General features: G+C 41.5%; 2 protein-coding genes and 1 pseudogene across 2 annotated transcripts; all 3 read right to left on the bottom strand.

Annotated features, from left to right (window-relative positions):
• Positions 1–229: 229 nt before the first annotated feature.
• On the bottom strand, positions 230–1,405 carry LOC122450621 (annotated as a pseudogene).
• A 6,577-nt stretch (positions 1,406–7,982) lies between these two features.
• Positions 7,983–9,574, bottom strand: LOC122450615 (hemoglobin subunit epsilon-4-like). The gene is made up of 3 exons (XM_043482992.1): positions 9,439–9,574; positions 9,091–9,313; positions 7,983–8,245 (listed from the first exon to the last, which is right to left on the bottom strand). The coding sequence occupies exons 1-3, from the start codon at positions 9,528–9,530 to the stop codon at positions 8,117–8,119; spliced, it is 444 nt and encodes a 147-aa protein (XP_043338927.1). The 5' UTR covers positions 9,531–9,574; the 3' UTR covers positions 7,983–8,116.
• Positions 9,575–17,210: 7,636 nt separating this feature from the next.
• On the bottom strand, positions 17,211–18,985 carry LOC122450620 (hemoglobin subunit epsilon-1-like). Its single transcript, XM_043482997.1, has 3 exons — positions 18,725–18,985; positions 18,385–18,607; positions 17,211–17,339 (listed from the first exon to the last, which is right to left on the bottom strand). The coding sequence occupies exons 1-3, from the start codon at positions 18,814–18,816 to the stop codon at positions 17,211–17,213; spliced, it is 444 nt and encodes a 147-aa protein (XP_043338932.1). The 5' UTR covers positions 18,817–18,985.
• Between the last annotated feature and the right edge of the window lie 2,148 nt (positions 18,986–21,133).

The following is a 21,133-nucleotide window of genomic DNA, read 5'->3' as shown; positions in this document are numbered from 1 at the left end:
TTCTCAAGGTCTCAAGTAGCCCTTCATTTATTTTTGTCTTCAATACTTTGCCCTCCCATGTTCCCATCAGAGTGAGAGACAGAGAAATAACTTAAATACACCAATGCAATGAAAATAAATCTTTGTATTATGCAGAGGCCAAATGCTCAAAATTCTTCATAATTTTTCCATATTTGGTTTTTGGGCTCTGAGGATGAAAGGACCTTTCCTGGAAATCAATTAGGGGTGCTTAGTGGTATCTGTGGGCCAAGGCATTTGCCACACCAGCCATCACCTTGTGAAAGGCAGCCTGAATTTCTGGGATGAATATCTTGCCAAAGTAATAAGCCAGCACAGTTATCAGTAGGCAGCCCAAGAGCTATGTGGAAAAGATGAGAAGCAAGGGCACAGTTAGTGCAGGTACCCAGGTTAGATTCAGAGTATTTCAGTCTCATCTCAAGCTGTGCCCCTAGGATGTTAGCACAAAGATGGTTGAAGTGTAGATGTTACCACTGATGTAAAGCCACCCATATCAGCCTGACTTTATATTTAAAAATGTTACTCTCTTTCTACCTTAATCCAGAATTTGTTATCATTTTTACTCTTTTGGATTATTTCAAGAAGTGATACAGCATTTTTTCGTTTGAAAGGAACAGATAAGGGGAAAATATTAGACAACAACTTTTAAAGTGAATAGGAAAAGTTTTTTTTTTTTTTTTTTGCACACTCAAAAAGAATAATTTTAAAAAAGAAAGAGAAGACATTGCAGAGAACAAACAGAGGAGAACAATAATGAATAAGAGGAAATGACAGTTGTGAGCAAAGAGATTAAAAGAAATTAATGATCCTGAAGAGTCAGTCCCTAGTACTGTAATCAGAATACCTCTTTTCCATTCTAAACTGTGTTGTGCCATTTATCTCTCTCGCCATGAGAAGAATCTGGCCAAAAAAGAGAAGAATATTGAGGGTCCGATAAACTTATCCTGAAGTACTCAGAATCCACACGCAACTTATCACAGTGCATCTCGCTCAGCACAGCAAAGGTGCCCTTGAGGTTGTTGAGATGTCTTATGCCCTCACCAAAGGAGTCTAGCATCTTCTTGCCATGGGCCTTCATCTTAACGTTGCCCATAATATCGTCAGCAGAGACAAGTCCCCAAAGGACTCAAAGAGCTTCTGAGTCCAGGGGTAGGCAACTAGCAGCCTAAGGGGTGAAAACAGCATAAGGTCAGAGGGAGTCACCACCTCCTAGAATCTCAGGGGACGGCGCTGTCCCCACACTCCCAGCTGCCATTCACTCTCTTTAAACCAAGGTAGGTAAGCTGAATACCTGCCTGCCTAGGGTTTCAACACCAACTTCATCCACCCTCATCTTGCTCCACAAGTACATGAAAGAAAACTTCTCCTTAAAAGTCAGTTTAACCATAATGCCTGTTTGTGTAGTTGCAAGCTGTGTCAGAAGCAAGTATAAGCAGCAGGGACCTGCTCTTTCTTTGAACCCTGCCCAGCTTCCTGTCCTCCCTACTTCTGAAAGCAGATTAGCCCAGGACATAATGCAAGGTCATTAGTTTGGGGGAAAGTAAGACGCATTCTTGTTCCTCAGTGACCTTCATCTGTGATTGGCTGATCCAATGTGTCTAGACTCAGAAACTCTGCTCTCCCTGTTCTTATCTCCCAAATTGATTTCCTTCATCAATTGCTTCTACAAATTTATTCCCAGTCTTATTTATGTGTCAATATTTTAGTATGATATTGTACAATGTGTCTCTTACAGTTTAAATCTATGAATTACAGTTTAAACCTATGAACTGCAGAATTACTTACAGAAAGTAAGACTCAGAAAGCAAAAAATTTATCAAACTGTTTCTACAGGGAGCTACACTTTGTTTCTAAAAATATTCATAAGAGGTTGGAATGAATAACTATTTTGTCATAGATTTAACTTGCTTTCTTTCTCCTTGTATAAATACTTTCGGTCACAAAATTATATTTCTCCCCATCCTTTCTTTGAAATAAATGCCCATTAAGTAAGTGAAAAAGAAGAAACGATGTCTTCTACCAACTACTGAAATAGACTTAATGAACATGGATTTTATAGGGAAAAATTAAATGAGAAATAAAGAAAAATATAGCTATGATATGACTATAGAGAGAATGCAGAGGAATTACAAACAAGATTTACTTATTCAGCCTGATGAAATCTGACAGGGTTTCTGGGAAAACAAAAAGTGCAGAAATTTTCATAGCTGAGATCCTCAGGGGGAAAAAAACAAAAAAGTGGAATTGGACCCAGGAATGAAGATTCAAAGTAATTTTCACTGTCCTCAACTCAAAATAATACTACAATTATATACAAATATATTCCAGGATAGCTGGAAGGGAAGAGATGGAGGGAGGACAGAAAGATGGAAGAAGAGAAGGAGGGTCTAAGAGAAGAGAAAATAATTGAATGAAAGGGAAGGAGAAAGGAAATAACATAAAGAAGAGATTGACAATTTCAAAATATTGCAAGGCTGTAGATAAACAAAAATTTTTATACTTTGCTTGGAAGAGAGTTCCGGAAAGACATCTATTTCTGCTTTATTGACTACACCAAAGCCTTTAACTGTGTGGATCGCAATAAACTGTGGAAAATTCTGAAAGAGATGGGAATACCAGACCACTTGACCCACCTCTCGAGAAACCTATATGCAGATCAGGAAGCAACAGTTAGAACTGGACATGGAACAACAGACTGGTTCCAAATAGGAAAAGGAGTACGTCAAGGCTGTAAATTGTCACCCTGCTTATTTAACTTATGTGCAGAGTACATCATGAGAAACGCTGGGCTGGATGAAGCACAAACTGGAATCAAGATTGCTGGGAGAAATATCAATAACCTCAGATATGCAGATGACACCACCCTTATGGCAGAAAGTGAAGAGGAACTAAAAAGTCTCTTGATGAAAGTGAAAGAGGAGAGTGAAAAAGTTGGCTTAAAGCTCAGCATTCAGAAAACTAAGATCATGGCATCTGGTCCTATGACTTCGTGGGAAATAGATGGGGAGACCGTGGAAACAATGTCAGACTTTATTTTCGGGGGCTCCAAAATCAGTGCAGATGGTGACTGCAGCCATGAAATTAAAAGACACTTACTCCTTGGAAGGAAAGTTATGACCAAACTAGATAGCACATTAAAAAGCAGAGACATTACTTTGCCAACAAATGTCCTTCTGGTCAAGGCTATGGTTTTTCCAGTGGTCATGCATGGATGTGAGAGTTGGACTGTGAAGAAAGCTGAGTGCCAAAAAAGTGATGCTTTTGAACTGTTGTGTTGGAGAAGACTCTTGAGAGTCCCTTGGACTGCAAGGAGATCCAACCAGTCCATCCTAAAGGAGATCAGTCCTGGGTGTTCATTGGAAGGACTGATGCTGAAGCTGAAACTCCACTACTTTGGCCACCTCATGCGAAGAGTTGACTCATTGGGAAAGACCCTGATGCTGGGAGGGATTGGGGGCAGGAGGAGAGGGAACGACAGAGGATGAGATGGCTGGATGGCATCACCGACTGCATGGGCATGAGTTTGAGTAAACTCTGGGAGTTGGTGATGGACAGGGAGGCCTGGTGTGCTGTGATTCATGGGGTCGCAAAGAGTCAGACACAACTGAGCGACTGAACTGACTAACTTAGTGAGTGATAAAGTGCGGCAGCTGCGCAGCTCTTGAGCTTTGGCAGCGTGGCACTGGAGCGACAGTGAGGAGATACCCCACATCCAAGAGCAAAGGAGAAGCCCCCAGCAAGACTGTAGGAAGGGTGAAATCACATTTAGAATCAACCCCATACCCGTCAGAGATGCTCAGAGGGCTCACACATACCTTGTGCGTGCCAGGACCCAGAGACCCCACAGAGACTGAGACAGAACTGTGTTTGAGCATCTCCTGTGGAGGTATGGGTCAGCAGTGGACTGATCAGGGGCAGGGACTCTGGGTGCTGTAGATCTGGGTATGGCATAAGCCCTCTTGGAGGAGGTCACCTTTAACCCCACCATAGAGCCACCAGAACGTACACAGAAAGACCCTTGGAGGGCACAAACAAAACCTTGTGCATGCCAGGACCCAGGAGAAAGGAGCAGTGACCCTACAAGAGATTACCCCAGACTTGCCCGTGAGTGTCCAAAAGTCGCCGGTGGAGGTGTGGGTCAGTGGGGGCCTGCTGCAGGATTGGCAGCACTGAGTGTAGTAGTGCGTTCAGGGGACATTTTGAAGGAAGTCGCCATTATATTCATTACCTTCACCATAGTTTGGCCTCAGGTCAAATAACAGGAAGGGAACGCTGCAGATCCAACAGAAAATTGGATTAAAGATTTACTGAACGTGGCCCTGCCATTAGAACAAGACCCAGTTTTCCCCTCAGTCAGTCTTTCAAATCAGGAAGCTTCCATAAGCCTCTTGTCCTTCTCCATCAGAAGGCAGACAGACTGAAAACCACAATCATAGAAAACTAATCAATCTGATCACATGGACCACAGCCTTGCCTAACTCAATTAAACTATGAGCCATGCCATGTAGAAGGCATGATCCAAAATGGATGGGTCATGGTGGAGATTTCTGACAAAAAGTGGTCCACTGGAGAAGGGAATGGCAAACCACTTCAGTATTCTTGCCTTGAGAGCCCTATGAACAGTATGAAAAGGAGAAAAGGTATAAAAATGAAAGATGAACTCCCCAGGTCGGTAGGTGCCCAATATGCTACTGGAGAAGAGTGGAGAATAATTCCAGAAAGAATGAAGAGATGGAGACACAGCAAAAACAACACCCAGCTGTGGATGTGACTGGTGATGGAAGTAAAGCCCAATGCTGTAAAGAGCAATATAACATGGGAAACTGGAATGTTAGGTCCATGAATCAGAGGCAAATTGGAAGTGGACAAACAGGAGATGGCAAGCATGAACACCGGTATTTTAGGAATCAATGAACTAAAATGGACTGGAGAGGGTGAATTTAACTCAGAGAATCCCTTAGAAGAAATGCAGTAGCCATCATACTCCACCAGTAATGCTGAAGAAGCTAAAGTTGAATAGTTCTATGAAGACCTACAAAACCTTCTAGAAATAATACCCCAAAAAGATGTCCTTTTCATTATAGGGGACTGGAATGCAAAAGTAGGAAGTCAAGAAACAGCAAGAGTAACAGGCAAATTTGGCCTTGGAGTACAGAAAGAAGCAGGGCAAAGGCTAATAGAGTCCTGCAAAGAGAATGCACTGGTCATGGCAAACACCCTCTTCCAACAACATAAGAGAAGACTCTACACATGGACATCACCAGATGGTCAACACCAAAATCAGATTGATTATATTCTTTGCAGTCAAAGATGGGGAAGCCCTATACAGTCATCAAAAACAAGACAGGGAGTTGACTGTGGCTCAGATCATGAATGCCTTATTGGCAAATTCAGACTTAAATTGAAGAAAGCAGGGAAAACCACTAGACCATTCAGACATGACCTACATCAAATCCTTTACGATTATACAGTGGAAGTGAGAAATAGATTCAAGGGATTAGATCTGAGAGACAGAGTGCCTGAAGAACTATGGGCAGAGTATCGTGACATTGTACAGAAGGCAGTGATCAAACCATTCCCAAGAAAAATAAATGCAAAAAGGCAAAATGATTGTCTAAGAGGCCTTACAAATAGCTGTGAAAAGAAGAGAAGCAAAAGGCAGAGGAGAAAAGGAAAGATATACCCCTTTGAATGCAGTGTTCCAAAGACTATCAAAGAGAGATAAGAAAGCCTTACTCAGTGATCAATGCAAAGAAATAGAGGAAAACAATAGAATGGGAAAAACTAGAGATTTCTTCAAGAAAATTAGAGATACCAAGGGAACATTTCATGAAAATATGGGCACAATAAAGGACAGAAATGGTATGGATCTAACAGAGGCAGAAGATATTAAGAAGAGGTGGCAAGAATACACAGAAGAACTAGGCAAAAAAAGATCTTCATGACCCAGATAACCACCATGCTGTGACCCCTCACCTAGAGCCAGACATCCTGAATGCGAAGTCAAGTGGACCTTAGGAAGTATCACTACAAACAAAGCTAGTGGAGGTGATGGAATTCCAGTTGAGCTATTTCAAATCCTAAAAGATGATGCTGTGAAAGTGCTGCACTCAATATGCCAGCAAATTTGGAAGCTCAGCAGTGGCCACGGGACTGGAAAAGGTCAGTTTTCATTCCAATCCCAAAGAAAGACAATGCCAAAGAGTGTTAAAAATGACCGCAAAATTGCACTCATCTCACACCCTAGTAAAGTAATGCTCAAAATTCTCGAAGCCAGTCTTCGACAGCATATGAACGGTGAACTTCCAGGTGTTCAAGCTGGATTTAGAAAAGGCAGAGAAACCAGAGATCAAATTGCCAACATCTATTTGATCATCCAAAAGAGCGAGAGAGTTCAAGAGAAGCATCTATTTCTGCTTTATTGACTGTGTCAAAGCCTTTGTCTGTGTGGATCACAACAAACTGTGGAAAATTCTTAAGAAGATGAGAATTCCATACCACCTGACCTGTCTCCTGAGAAATCTGTATGCAGGTGAAGAAGCAACAGTTAGAACTCAACACGGAACAATAGACTGGTTCCAAATCAGGAAAGGAGTACTTCAAGGCTGTATATTGTCACCCTGCTTATTTAAATTCTATGCAGAGTAGTACACCATGAGAAATCCTGGACTGGAAGAAGCACAAGCTGGAATGGGGATTGCCAGGAGAAATATCAATAGCCTCAGATATGCAGATGACATCACCCTTACGGCAGAAAATGATGATGAACTAAAGAGCCTCTTGATGAAAGTGAAAGAGGAGAGTGAAAAAGTTGGTTTAAAACTCAGTATTCAGAAAACTAAGATCATGGCATCTGGTCCCATCATTTCATGGCAAATAGATGGAGAAACAGTGGAAACAGTGAGAGACTTTATTTTGGGGGGCTCCAAAATCACTGTCGATGGTGACTGCAGCCATGAAATTAAAAGACCCTTACTCCTTAGGAGAAAAGTTATGACCAACCTAGACAGCGTATTAGAAAGCAGTGACATTACTTTGCCAACAAAGGTCTGTCTCATCAAAGTTATGGTTTTTATGACTCTTTGCAACCCCATGGACTGCAGCCTGCCAGGCTCCTCTGTCCATGGGATTCTCCAGGCAAGAGGACTTGAGTGGGTTGCCATTTCCTTCTCTTCTGGACTCTGGCAGATTCTATAATTTTATATTACCCCACTGTTCTTAAAGAGCCAATTTATCTTCCTTGAATTGGACCTGACAGGATGGATCTTGAATTTGTCATATTTCCTCATAAATGGCCTTTACCTCTGTCAAAGGCTTGATAGAATTAAAAATGTGTTCCAGGTCACAGAGCTCACATGTAATATAGCATTAGTACCATGGTATGGCAGCCCACGCCAGTATCATTGTCCAGAGAATCCCATGGACAGGTACTGTAACCTGGCAGGTTATAGTCCATGGGGTGGCAGAGTCAGACATGACTGAAGCGACTAAGCATGCACCATCGAAGATGCAAGGAAAAAGTTAAGAGCAGAGCCCTTGACTGGGTGTCTAAAAATACCATCTTCATTGCACTTATAGCTACTAAAAATATGACTCATATTAAATAAAAGTGGTCCAGAAAGAGCTCTATCCAGTATTTATACAAATAACAGACTATACAGGTCCCTTACTTTGTGTCCTAACAGCTCACTATTAACAATCATTTTGCATCTCTCAGGAGTAACTTCATTTCTTTCCTTTTTCTAAAGACCTTCTCCATTTCAGGAGTCTAATTTCCCCTTCTAGATTAACTACCCACTGAAATCACTTTTACAGAATCTTGTTAGGGTTCCTTCTATAACCTTCCCAAACTCTCAATCTCCAGTATTCCCAGGTCCAATAGGAATGCTTTTTTTTTTTTTTTTTTTTTTTTTCCGAATCAACTTATAAAAGATAAAAACAAAGAGAAAATACAGAGTCATTCATTATAGACCCTGACTTTTATTTCATTTGTATTATATTGGAGTTGCGTCTGGAATCAGAGCTCTCTCCGTCTTCAGGAGATGAACTGCTGGGACACTGGGCCCTCAGATAGGCACCAACATGGTTGGCCAGGCAACTAGTGGTACTTGCGGGCCAGAGCATTAGCCACAGCATTTGTCAGCTTCTGCCAGGCAGCCTGCATCTGCGGGGTAAATTCCTTGCTGAAGTGGGTTGCCAAAACAATCAATATCATGTCGCCTAGGAGCTGGGAATAAAAAGAAGATAGTACATAATGAAGAGAAGGTCTCAGGCTGCCCTTCCAGCAAATAGATGCAACATCCATTTCCTTCTTCATAAGAGGTTGAGCAGCTTTCAAGGCCATGTTCCCACAAAAGTGCATCATTACAGACCTGACATTGGCTTCAGTGACTCCCAGTCTGAACCCCCACTGTGTTATATCCTCCTCCCATTTTCTCTGTCAACTTCCAACCCCAGAGCATTGCTATGGATTACTTCTCTCCTTTATTTTAAAAGTTAACTTATAGTGCTGAAAGGGGACTTGATATGCATATTGTGTCTTCATATATTACACACATTCAGATTGTTTGGACATCCATTGAACAAAGAATCCAGAACCTTGTATACAAAAACATATCATCTTTGCTAGAGATGAGTGGAGGAGGCACAAATCATGAAAAGTTGCTCTTATTTTGCCCTGTTTAGTGTTGATTCAAAACTCAAAAATCATAAAGAAATGTATTCATCAATTTTCATAGAAAATTTCAGTTATCAAAGGCAAGATATTCTTTTGCTTGGCTCAGTTTGTATTCTCCAAGCCAAAACACATAGCTCAAGTTAGGTTAGTGTTCTTCACAGCATTTTTTTCTTTTTTCAGAATTATCAGATGACCACTGACCTCCACTAGTCATAGAGTAATTACTTGGTCTTACCTTTGACCTATGGAACAATCTATCAAAATCAAGCCTTTCTCTGAAATATTACCTCCAGAAAATACTTCTATAGCACAAGACTTAAGTCAGTGTTCACTATTATAAGGGCAGCACAGACACCTGGATGAAAGAACAAAGAACAGACATGCCCAGAACTCACCCGGAAGTTCTCAGGATCCACATGCAACTTGTCACAGTGCAGCTCGCTTAGATCTGCAAAGGTGCCCTTGACGTCATCCATGTGCTTAATGGCATCTCCAAAGGAGTTCAGCACCTTCCTGCCATGGGCCTTGACCTTGGGGTTGCCCATTATTGCAGACTCAGAGTATAAGTTACCAAAACTGTCAAAGAACCTCTGGGTCCATGGGTAGACAATCAGGAGCCTATGGGATGATCATAGTCACAGAACAGATGAGAAGTCAGAGTATGTAAGAAAACTAACCAGCCCCTCTTTTCTGGAACACTTTCTGCCTTTCTACATCCTGTCCAACCTGTGTCCAGTGCTTACCTTGCCAGGCTCTCACCGCCGACCACCTCCACATTCACCTTGGCCCACAGGCTAGCAACAGCAGCCTTCTCCTCGGTAGTAAAATGCACCATGGTGTCTGGGAGCTTACTGGTGAGCCTAATGGGCCAGAAGCAAGTCCGTGCTGCTTCTTCACTGCGTGGCCTTTTATTCCTCATCTCCTGTCCCCAGGCCCTTCCTTCCCCCAATAAAATGAGACTATTGGTCAAAGGTGGGGGGCTACCACCAGGGGTGGGACTTGGGCAAGGGAGGGTCAGCAAGATGGACATTTGTGTCTCTGATAGTGTTGGTGGCTCTATCAGGGATACTCTGCTGTTTTCCCCCCACCCTCTACTGTGCAATTCATATCTCAAGCTCCCCACCACCCTTCCTGAAGTGACCAGTAGGCTGACCATGAAGCATAGCTAGAGTTAGGAAGAGCAACATTTAGAACTCTTGTGAGCACTGTGTCAGGTGTTTACAAGACACGGTTTTGCTGTTCAGCCAGGGTATATTAATAGAAGAAGCCACAGCTCTTCTTGGGTTACCAATGCTCCTAAAGCTTATATGGGGCTCATATTTTGTATTTCTTGTAACCAAGTAAAAATGATCCTAATCCAGCATCAATTTAGAAACAAGATAGGTAAGAACTGGGTAATTTAGAGAAGAACTGAACATCACCCCTTTGTTACTGAGTTCTATCAGTAATAGGTGAACTTGTCTGAATAATTTTTTTCACTCTGATTATATGGAAAGTGTCTCTGGCCAGGACATGTATCTATGCATTCCTATCAGAGAACACACTATTGAATGCTGGGGAATAGGTGCTTCTGTGTTTAATGAAGAGAGTATTAGAATTCTCCTTGGCAGTGGCTCCGGATGAACCGAGTTGTCTCATGTGCTGGGTCCGCACTCCTGGCCGAGTGTGGCTTTTCTTTGTATCTAATCAGTCAGAGGCAACCCTCACTGACAGTACTCCACACACCACTGCCACTGTGATCTAAGGTACTTTGTTCTCATGCATCCAAATAAGCATTTACAAGACTGGAAAAGACACATTTATAGTGGGAGAGGGAATGATTCATTTTATCAAAGAATTTGTTGCTCCCACATTTTGACCTCCAGAAAGCTGGTTTGTTTCTCTCTGAGATCACTCTTACAAATATATGTACATATAATAAAAATAGTTTTCATGTGTATTTATAGAGGGACTCTAAAATTTAGAGTTCAACCCAATGTACTGTATTAATAGCCAAATTTCTACTATTAGAAAATAAATCCTTTCTGTCTATTTGATATAGTGAGACACTTATCTATTCAGCCTGGAAAAGACTTCAATGTAAAATGTGGATAAAAAAATTCTGTTTCTGGAAGCTGGTTTACCATGACAGAGTGGATAATCTGTGAGCACTGATTTATGTGAGCACTTTGGTACAGAGAATAAAGTAGTTTGGATTAATGTCAAAAGGATTTGCTTCAAGAAAAGAGGTCAGAGAAATAAAAGAAAGAAGAGGAAACTATGACCACAGCCAGGAAAATCACTCATACTCAGCTGGGGCCTGGCCTGCAGGGTTGGTTCTGGGTACTGTCTATCTCTAGCCCTGATGCCCATCTTCAGCAGAGTATGTGCCCCCTGTAAGGCCCCAGACTCAGGGGTTTCTGCAGCTCTGAATGTTGGGGAATAACTGCCCATCTTTTCAGCAAAGCAGGCAATGATTCTGGAAGTTGCCTCTAACTCCTGATTTTCTCTCACACTTTTTAGACAGTCCCTCACTCTGAGCAGTTTACAACGGTCTCTCTTCCTTGAAATGCTATAGCCAGCCTGCTCACATGTGTCTCCTCATAGCAACAATCAATTTAACATTCCCTCCCTGGTGGTCTAGTGGCTAAGATTCCCGACAACCAATGCAGGGGCCCCAGGTTCCAACCCTGGTCAGGGAACTAGATCCTATATGCCACATTTAAAGTTCCTGCATGGTGCAAAGTCAAAGATCCTGTCTGCCACAGCTAAGACCTGGCACAGCCAAATAAATAAATAAAAATAAATATTTAATTAAAAAAAAAAAAGAGTCCTGGGGGGATGGGGGGTAATTAGCCTTCCTCAAGCAGCTCTCTTCACTTTAACCAGACAGTTCTTTAGTAAAACCCATGTGCAGTTCTTTGAAGTTGACTTTGAAAAGAGGTATTCCCCTGCTCTGACCTCCAACCCCTCCCATCCGAATCTCTCTTCACAAGGACTGAGACAAGCCAGCTGCTTTCAGAAAATGTGTTCTTAGAATGGACATCCTTTCCTGGACATCGCCATCTTAAGACCTGGGCTAATTTTCCTGTAAAAAATCTCCACTTTGGTACTCTACCTCCATGCAGAATCTTTGCCTTCACTGAAGTCTTTTTTCAGACCCACTTAACCATATGATCCTGAGGAGTTCTTGTCTCCTGATACCCTTCCCCTACCACCTGAATGCTCCTATATCTTTAACTAGAAAAACTCACGAGTATATATTTCTCCCAAGTGTATGTCCCAACCACATCCCTTCGGTGCTCTGTTTAATTTTCCTGCAGAAATTTCTACTTCATGCAAAAACTGAATGGTGAACCTCCCCAATCCCCCCCCACCCCAAATACAGTTCAACATAGAATCCCTAAGGTTTTCACATATTTAAAAGCACATGAGAAAAGCAGACCTGAGGACAATTACTCTGAGAAGAACTCTTAGCAGGGCATTACTGCTACTGCTTCTCTTGTTGCTGTTATTATTATTATTATTAATTCAATAAAGCTTTTCCTTGGTGACACTGTACTACTCGGCAGGGCCCGCAGTGATATTTGTGGGCCAGGGTGTTCACCAGTCAAGTCACTGTTGTCTTCCAGGCAGCCTGCACAAGGGGGGTTAATTCTGTATCAAAGTGATTTGCCAGACAATCGCTAGCACAATTTCCAGGAGCTGTGGAGGTGGCGAGAGATAACAGATGTGCACAGTGAGCAGAGAGTTCCAGGCTGGCCTTTCCACTCCCATTTTGAACTGAGTGATATCAACTTCCCACAAAGCCTGGGGCCTTGCCTTGTCCCTAAGCACAGCTAGTTTGATCCCCTTGCTAGACTAGGACTTGATCATGATTTCCCTCCTATATGCCTAGCACCAGAAACTTCATATTTTGTGGGCATAAAACTAAACACTCATAGCTTTATTATTGTACTCACTCCAGCCCAAGTGTTCCAGCTGTTTTCCTCCCTCAGAGACACTTATCCCACTTCTGGACTTATAGGATGCAAACTTGAAATGACTGCCTAGAAACAATTCTGTACAAATGCTCAGCCAGTGTATGAATGTGCTGTATGCTTAGTCACTCAGTCATGTCTGACCCCAGGGACTGCAGCCCACAAGGCTCCTCCCTCCATGGGGATTCTCCAGGCAAGAATACTGAAGTGGGTTGCCACGCCGTCCTTCAGGAGATCTTCCCAACCCAGGGATGGAACCCAGGTCTCCCACATTGAGGGCAGATTTTTTACCATCTGAGCCACCAGGGAAGCCCTTATGTATGAATAGCCTTAGCAATATATTTGTGAACTCTAGGTACTTTCCTTATACAGAGCCAGTATATGCTGCATACACATTTCTCCTTGGCATTTTTTTTTTTTTTTCTGCTTCCAGGAGTTGAAAAGTGAAAAATAACAAAGGCACATTTCCTTTCATACAGTTATACTTTCCAGTAGACACGTTCCTCATTCCTATATAAGTTTCTTCTAAAAGTAAACAAAGTCCAAACAAACCCCTCTAGACTTCTGAAAGCAGTCTCTAGTCCCTGATGCGTTACCTCTTGGTCTTAGTTCAGTCTTCTGGAGTTTCTTTCCTTTCAACCTCAGTATTTCCAAATGTTTCACCTCTCACAGCTATCCTTGCTTCCTTACCATCCCTCTGTTTTTGGACTCATCTCTTTTCTTTCCTCTAGACCTGTCTTGCTGTTTTCTCAAATTCAGGCTTTGAATTTTCCATTTCCTTACCAAATAATCTTTTATTTCCACCAAAGCTCATTCAGTTTCAATAATGATAACTATCCTTATAGCTTTTTTTAAAAAAAACATTATTATTAGAAACAAAAGATCACATATATTTAGGAATACATACACATATATAATGCATATAGATAGAATTTATAGATAACATAAATACTACTGCTAAAAGTTAGAAGTTATAGATACAGTCAATTATTTTTAGAGAAAGAGATAAAGAAAGCTTATGTTCCAAGTAGTGAACTAAAGATATGGGATATATTAATGCATTTAATTCTCTAAAAAATGAACTTAGATAAACATGATCAGTGAATGAGAGCTTAAGGTATTAAGTGATGCATCTCAAATTGTAGAGCTAGCAGGATACTCAAGTTCAAAACAAAGCAGCAGGTTCTAAGGTCTTAGGGCTGGCTCCCCATTAGTACAAATGACAACACTGGGGAAAGGCCAAAGGCCCTTGATTGTACTCTGAGAAACACATTCCATCTCAGGACAGCTGATCAAACACTATGTTTCTTACATCAAATAAAATTAGCTATAACATTTTTTTCAAACTTTCATTCCCTTGGGTCCTCAAATGTACATTCAATAACTCTTTGTTGAATGACTTTGTGTTATAATTTTTCTATGTACTGGAGATTTAAGATAGACAAAGAAGAATCTAATTTTGGGGTGGAAGATACAGAAAGTGAATAAGTAAACCCATCAACAAATAATCTGAGCTATTATCATTTGTAATTAAGGAAATTAATATCTGGACATAATGAGAGAGGGACACAATTCCATCAGAAATAAATCTCTCTAAGAAGGCCATAGTTGAGGCAGCCCAGAATGAAAAGAAGGAATCTGTCAGTGGAGAGTATTGGGATAGATGTCCTAAAAGTTGGGACAGTGGATCCAAACCTCTAAGGAAGGTAAAACAAACAAACGTCTAGTATGCTAGAGATATGAGTGATGGGTTGTTTGATATGTAAATAGTAAAAGTGAGAATGGCAGAAAATACTGTTGTAGAGAAAGCATAAACCTAATAACTTAGAACTCCTCCTCAGTGATAGGGAATAAGAAATCATTATAGGATTTTAAACCTAATAATGACAATCTCTAAACCCTCTGACCCTTACTTAGACTAATATTCCCAGATAATTGTGTTATCACATTAATTTTCTCAGCTGACTTTTATGGTCTATCAACAATTAGACATCTTTTCATATATTAAAGATTTGAGCCCTCTAGACCTGAATGTGTGCATATGTGTGTGTGTGTAAATTATATGCTTTTGTTTTCAGTTCAATTATCCTGAACTGGCAAAATCCAGGTCTAAACCTAGATCACTAATGGTTGAAGAATATATCTTCTGTTTGCTCCTTCACCATCACCATCCCTGACCCCCTGATATTCAGAGTCGGAGTGATAGTTGAGAGGCAAGAAGGATGAAAAAGAGATCGATTGATTTAAAAAAAGCACATTGCTCTCAATCATTGACTGACTGGATGAGAGATTTTCATGTCACAGAGAGCCTTTCTTTACTCTATTTAGGGGCAATTAAGAGGCAATGGGGAACTTTCTTGGTGGTCCCTTGGATAGGAATTCATCTTACAATGCAGGGGACATGGATTCAATCTCCAGTTGGGCAACTAGGATGCCACATGCTGTGGGGCAACTAAACCCAGAGATGCAACTGCTGAGCTCAAATGATGGAACAAAGATCTCCCATCCATTACTAAGATCCAATGCAGTCAAATAAATAAATAGGCAAGGGAGCACAGACAGACCAGTGTGTTGACAGTCTGCAACAATGTAACCACTGGTCTTTTACCCCCATTGTGAAGACAAAGGGCCAAATTTGAAGGTAATTCACAAGACATATTGACTCATTTGAAAAGACCCTGATGCTGGGAAAGCTTGAAGGCAGAAGGAGAAGAGACCGACAGAGGATGAGATGGTTGGATGGCATCACCCATTCAATGGACATGAGTTTGAGTAAACTCCAAGAGTTGGTAATGGACAGGAAGGCCTGGCCTGCTGCAGTCCATGGGGTCACAAAGAGTTGGACACGACTGAGCTACTGAACTGAACTGAACTGATTGTAATTAATGTATGGAAGTAATGAAATGAATGCCTCCCAGAGTTAAATTTGCCAATCCTCAAGAGGACAGTTTGACTCAAAGCCTGGAGCTCATGATTCCCTAAGCAATCTGGCAGTGACACCCTCAAGAATAATTCAGTTAATGCTTCTCTTACATGAAGTCCCCAGGACATTGCAGGCCTCTTCTTTTAGAGCCAGGCTGTGAGTTTTCTCATCTGCTGCCACCCCCTTCCTTCTCATCCACCCCAGTCAATCAGAAAATATGTCCTCTTCACTCTCCATTTCTTCATCCTTCACTTTTTGCAGACCTCCTTGATCTTCTTTCAGAGCTTCCCCGGAGGTCAGTGGTAAAGAATCTGCCTGCCAAGCAGGAGATGCAAGTTCCATCACTGGGTCAGGAAGAACCCCTGGAGAGGAAATGGCAACCAGCTCCAGCATTCTTGACAGGAAAATCCCACGGATAGAAGAGGCTGGTGGGCTACAGTCCATACAGTCACAAAACTTCAGACACAAATAAACACACTGCTTTTCTTGGATTGAGTCCATTATGTCTATTCTCCTCAACTAGCATCCATGTCTAGTCTCTGCAATTTTCAATTCATTTTGTGTGAATTAAGCAGATTACTTGCCCCCTCCAAATCCTACTCTTTGAGTCATTTAAAGTTCTAAGAATACTTATTGCTTACCCTTACTACTATCAAAGTAATAACTTTTATTTTTATGTTCAAAGACTTATATTATCTAGTCTTTCCTAATCCTCTACCTATGTCTTACTCTCTTTTCCACTTTCAGAGAGACATTTTCATGCACGTTGCCAACCTCTGGCTGGTTAATTTTAGACCATGAGACTTAGTTAGTGTCTTATCTCCTAAATGAAGTCTTGGTCATCCCCCTGTTCATCCAAATTCATATACTATCCTAAGTCTAATTTTACTTTAGTACATATTACATTCAATCAGAATATGATGCAGAATGATTTCAACTGTATTAGACTTGGCTTTGTAAGGAAACAGTGGAGTCCTTTAGAAAAGGGTAAGCTATTGTTGGTTCATGGAGATTTTTTGAAAATTCTCAACCATCCTTCAACTGATCTTCTTATCTCCAATTCAGTCTCTTAAGATATATGATAACTTAGTTGACTCAAAATGTACATTGGCACAAACTGAAATAGTAACCTGAGTCTAGATGATGAATCCCTACAAAACTTTTATTTTTTTCTGCAAACTCTCTGACATGTACCATAAATCTACCTTGTTTTCTCTCAGACACCACTCACTACGTCTGCCTTCCTGCTACAGTAAATTTTTGCCACACTGCCCTGTGGCAGTCAGTCCCCATCCACTAAAATAAGCATTTCCAACCCCAGAAAACTTCTTTCTCCACCTTAACTTTCTCTCAATAATCCTAAATCCTACCAGAATGTCTGTCTTCCACTGAAGAATTTCCCAATGCTTCTCAAAGGACTGTTACTTCTTCCTATGTCTCTCCCCATCCTTCAGGTAATGAACCATTTCTCCTTCAGCACAAGATGAGATGATAGAGAAGATACAATGTTAATTTTTGATCCCTGAATAGAATGTACTTTATTAAACAGAAGCTGGGCTCTCAAGGCCAAATCCCGGTCCCCACGGGCAGAAGGAAGGCACTGGGGACACAAAATGGTGAATTGAAAGAGGATTCAGTGGTATTTGTGGGCCAGAGCAGCAGCAACACCAGACACCAGCTTCTGCCAGGCAGCCTGGATGTCAGGGGTGAATTCTCTGTGAAAGTGAGTAGCCAGAACAATGACAATCACATTACCCAGGAGCTATTGGGTGAGAGACAGAATGACAATTAAGTATCCCAAGTAGAAGTTTCCTAAAAGAGTTGCAGAAAATAATGGCTTAGTACCTACACCCACTCCCAAGTCCTCATCTTAAACTGCTCCATGGGTTGGACCTATACAATAAACCTAGATGAGCTTGTCCTTCTATTTAATTTAAATTCTATGAGCCCTCTATTCAACATTTGTCTACCTATATCCCCTGCCTCTCTCCTACTTCACTATTTTTATTTGCCTCTCTCCCTCCCTCTAATTTTTATATTCATAGGATTTCAGGGCTGCATGGGTTCCTAGAATGAGTTTAGTAAAGCCTCCAACCAATGCAGCAATAAGCCTCCACTTAGTCACAATACTGAAGGGCAATTTAATAGAGAATTGATCTATTTTTCTTTGGGTGAATGGTCTAAAAGTTATTCTCCCAAATATTTTCCTAACTTCAGTCATTAGGAATCACATAAGATATTTCTCCTTCCTTGAGATTGGACTTCATTTATCAAAAGTCAGATTTTATTTCTCCTTGAATAAATATGCTATTCTTTGATATTCTCTGGAATAAATACATCCAGTTCTGACGGAAGTTCCAGAAAATTTTTAAGAAAACTTAAGGGTATTCACTGGGACACTAATAATAAAAAACCTGCCTGCCAATGCAGGAGATGTAAGAGATACAGATTTGATCCCTGGGTCAGAAAGATCCACTGGAAAAAGAAATGGCAGCACATTCCTGTATTCTTGCCTGGAGAATCCCATGGACAGAGGAGCCTGGGAGGCTACAGGCATGGGGTCACAAAGAATCTGATGCATAAAGAGACTTAGCATGCACGCACTGTAAGCCTGCTTGAAGATTTTTATGTCACTAGTCCTGAATTAAAGTTGTCTCGGTATGCCCAGTGGAAGTTTGTCCTCCTAACACCTAGTTTGATCTATGATTTCTGAGATCTTTGCTAGTCTTTCCAATAAAACACTCAACTTCCATTATTATTCTAAAGTAAAAAGCCAAAGGGAACACATGAACACTTCCTGAACTCACCCTGAAGTTCTCAGGATCCACATGCAACTTGTCACAGTGCAACTCACTCAACTTAGCAAAGGCACCTTTGAGGTTGTCCAAATTCTTAATAGCTTCTGTGAAGGAGGTCAGCACCTTCTTGCCATGGGCCTTGACCTTGGGGTTTCCCATTATGGCAGAGGCAGAGGACAGGTTGCCAAAGCTGTCAAAAAACCTCTGGGTCCAGGGGTAGACGACCAGGAGTCTAGGAGATGGAAACACAGCAAATGGAAAATCAGCAACTCGAAAATCTTTGAAGAATTTGCTGATCAATTTTCCAGGCTCATATTCACCATCCTCCCCCATGAAGTCCACTTCCTACCTGCCCAGAGCCTTGCCTCCAGCCTCTTCCACATTGACTTTGCCCCACAGGCCAGTGATAGCAGCCTTCTCCTCGGCAGTAAAATGCACCATGATGTCAAGTCGTGGAGCTTACAGGTGATCACAGAAGCATCAGAAGCAAGTCTGTGCTGCTGCGGGATGCTGTGGCCTTTTATTCTTTACTGCTGAACTTCTGCCCCCTTGCTCCCCCTTGTCCTTTGAAGTCATTGGTCAAGGTTAGGCTGTGTCCCTCAGGGGTGGAGTCAGGTCAGCTGATGGTCAGAAAGGAAGATGTATATTGAGTGTGTGATAACATGTTGGTTCCTGAGACATCCTTCCTTTGTTAGGGTCTCCTCCAGCCTCAACACTATTTTCCACTCATTCCCTATTTTCCCCCTCAGCTCTTCCCATGTCCTCCTCCATAACGGCATCCATCTCTCTCATTCTCCTTCTCCCAGAATGATCCATAGAGTGTAGCTAAGTGCCAGAGAAAGAAGGAGTTATATTCAAACCATTGGTTAAGGATGATGAGACGATGACAAGGACAAAAACATGCACAAGATAAAAAATACGATTGGACACAAGAAACTCAATCAGCTCTAGTTCTCTCAAGGAGTGGATTATAGCCAAGCTCTGGATTTTAGTTTTCCAAGGGAGAAGAACCAAACAAAACAGACACTTACGGTTACTTCATGAAGCTGAATGGAAATGCTAGGGATCTAAAATAGAACTAAGAGCTCAATCCCGAATTAAAATATCCAAAGGTTATTTCATAGAAAGAACAGGCAGAATAAGCTTGCATCATGTGCTTCCAGGGAACTCTGTCCATTTCTCTGTGAAAACAAGGGAAACATCCTACTCTGGCGATATTGCCCTGAGTGTTCTTATTGATTTTCTCTTCTTATTTATACCAGTGAGGCAGCTAAGAAGTTTGTAATTATTTAAAACCAGGACTTGTGATCACACTGAGCAATAAATGAATTAATATGAGAGGTTAAGGGTTGGAGTATGTTTAATTTTTGTTGAAGCCATCAGTGATGGAGACTTTAAAATTCTCTAGTGTCCTTGTTTCATTTTGTATTTTAATGTCACTGTTGTCTGTAGGCTTCGCTAAGAACACAACATCATCATGAAATAGAGTCTGCACCTTACAACTTTTTCAGCTGCAATCCACTATTATTTTACTTGAGTCCTATTGATATGATGGTAAGAAATTGGGGAGGAGAAGCAGCCTATAATTGTATAATTAAAAATCAACCATTAGTGGATCAGTTTTCCTGGGCTGTGACCTTTACAAGTATTTCTAAGCTTCCCCCTCCCTTCAGAAAAATAAAAAAGACACCCTGGGATAGACTACCTAACCTCAGTCAGTTAGCTCAGTTGCTCAGGCGTGTCCGACTCTTTGCGACCCCATGGACTGCACGATGCCAGGCTTCCCTGCCCATCACCAACTCCCGGAGCTTACTCAAACTCATGTCCATCATGTGGGTGATGCCATCCAACCATCTCATCCTCTGTTGTCCCCTTTTCCTCCTGCCTTCAATCTTTCCCAGCATCAGGGTCTTTTCCAATGAGTTGACTCTTCACATCAGGTAGTCAAAGTATTGGAATTTCAGCTTCAACATCAGTCCTTCCAATGAATATTTAGGACTGACTTTCTTTATGATTGACTGGTTGCATCTCCTTGCAGCCCAAGGGACATTCAAACATCTTCTCCAATACCACCGTTCAAAACATCAATTCTTCGGCACTCAGCTTTCTTTATAGACCAACTCTCACATCCATACATGACTACTAGAAAAGCCATAGCTTTGACTAGATGGATCCTTGTTGGTAAAGTAATGTCTCTACTTTTTAATATGCTCTCTAGGTTCATCATAGCTTTTCTTCCAAGGAGTGAGCATCTTTTAATTTCATGGCTGCAGTCACCATCAGCACTGATTTTGGAGCCCACAAAAATGAAGTCTCACACTGTTTCCACTGTTTCCCCATCTATTTGCCATGAAATGATGGGACTGGATGCCATGATCTTAGTTTTCTGAATATTGAATTTCAAGCCAACTTTTTCACTCTCCTGTTTCACTTTCATCAAGAAGCTCCATTTTCATCAGAAGCTCCACTTTTCATCAAAAGCTTTGCTTTCTGCCATAAGGGTGTATCATCTGCATATCTGAGGTTATTGATATTTCTTCCAGCAACCTTGATTTCAGCTTGTGCTTCATCCAGCCTGGCATTTCACGTGATGTACTCTGCATACGTTAAATAAGCAGAGAGAGTATACAGCCTTGATGTACTCCTTTCCTGATTTGGAACCAGTCAGCTGTTCCATGTCCAGTCCTAACTGTTGCTTCCTGATCTGCATACAGATTTCTCAGGAGGCAGGTCTGGTGGCCTGGTGTTCCCATCTCTT

The sequence above is a fragment of the Cervus canadensis genome, chromosome 11 (assembly GCF_019320065.1).
Source record: "Cervus canadensis isolate Bull #8, Minnesota chromosome 11, ASM1932006v1, whole genome shotgun sequence".
Taxonomy (NCBI): domain Eukaryota; kingdom Metazoa; phylum Chordata; class Mammalia; order Artiodactyla; family Cervidae; genus Cervus; species Cervus canadensis.
This window is presented reverse-complemented; position numbering and strand designations above follow the sequence as displayed.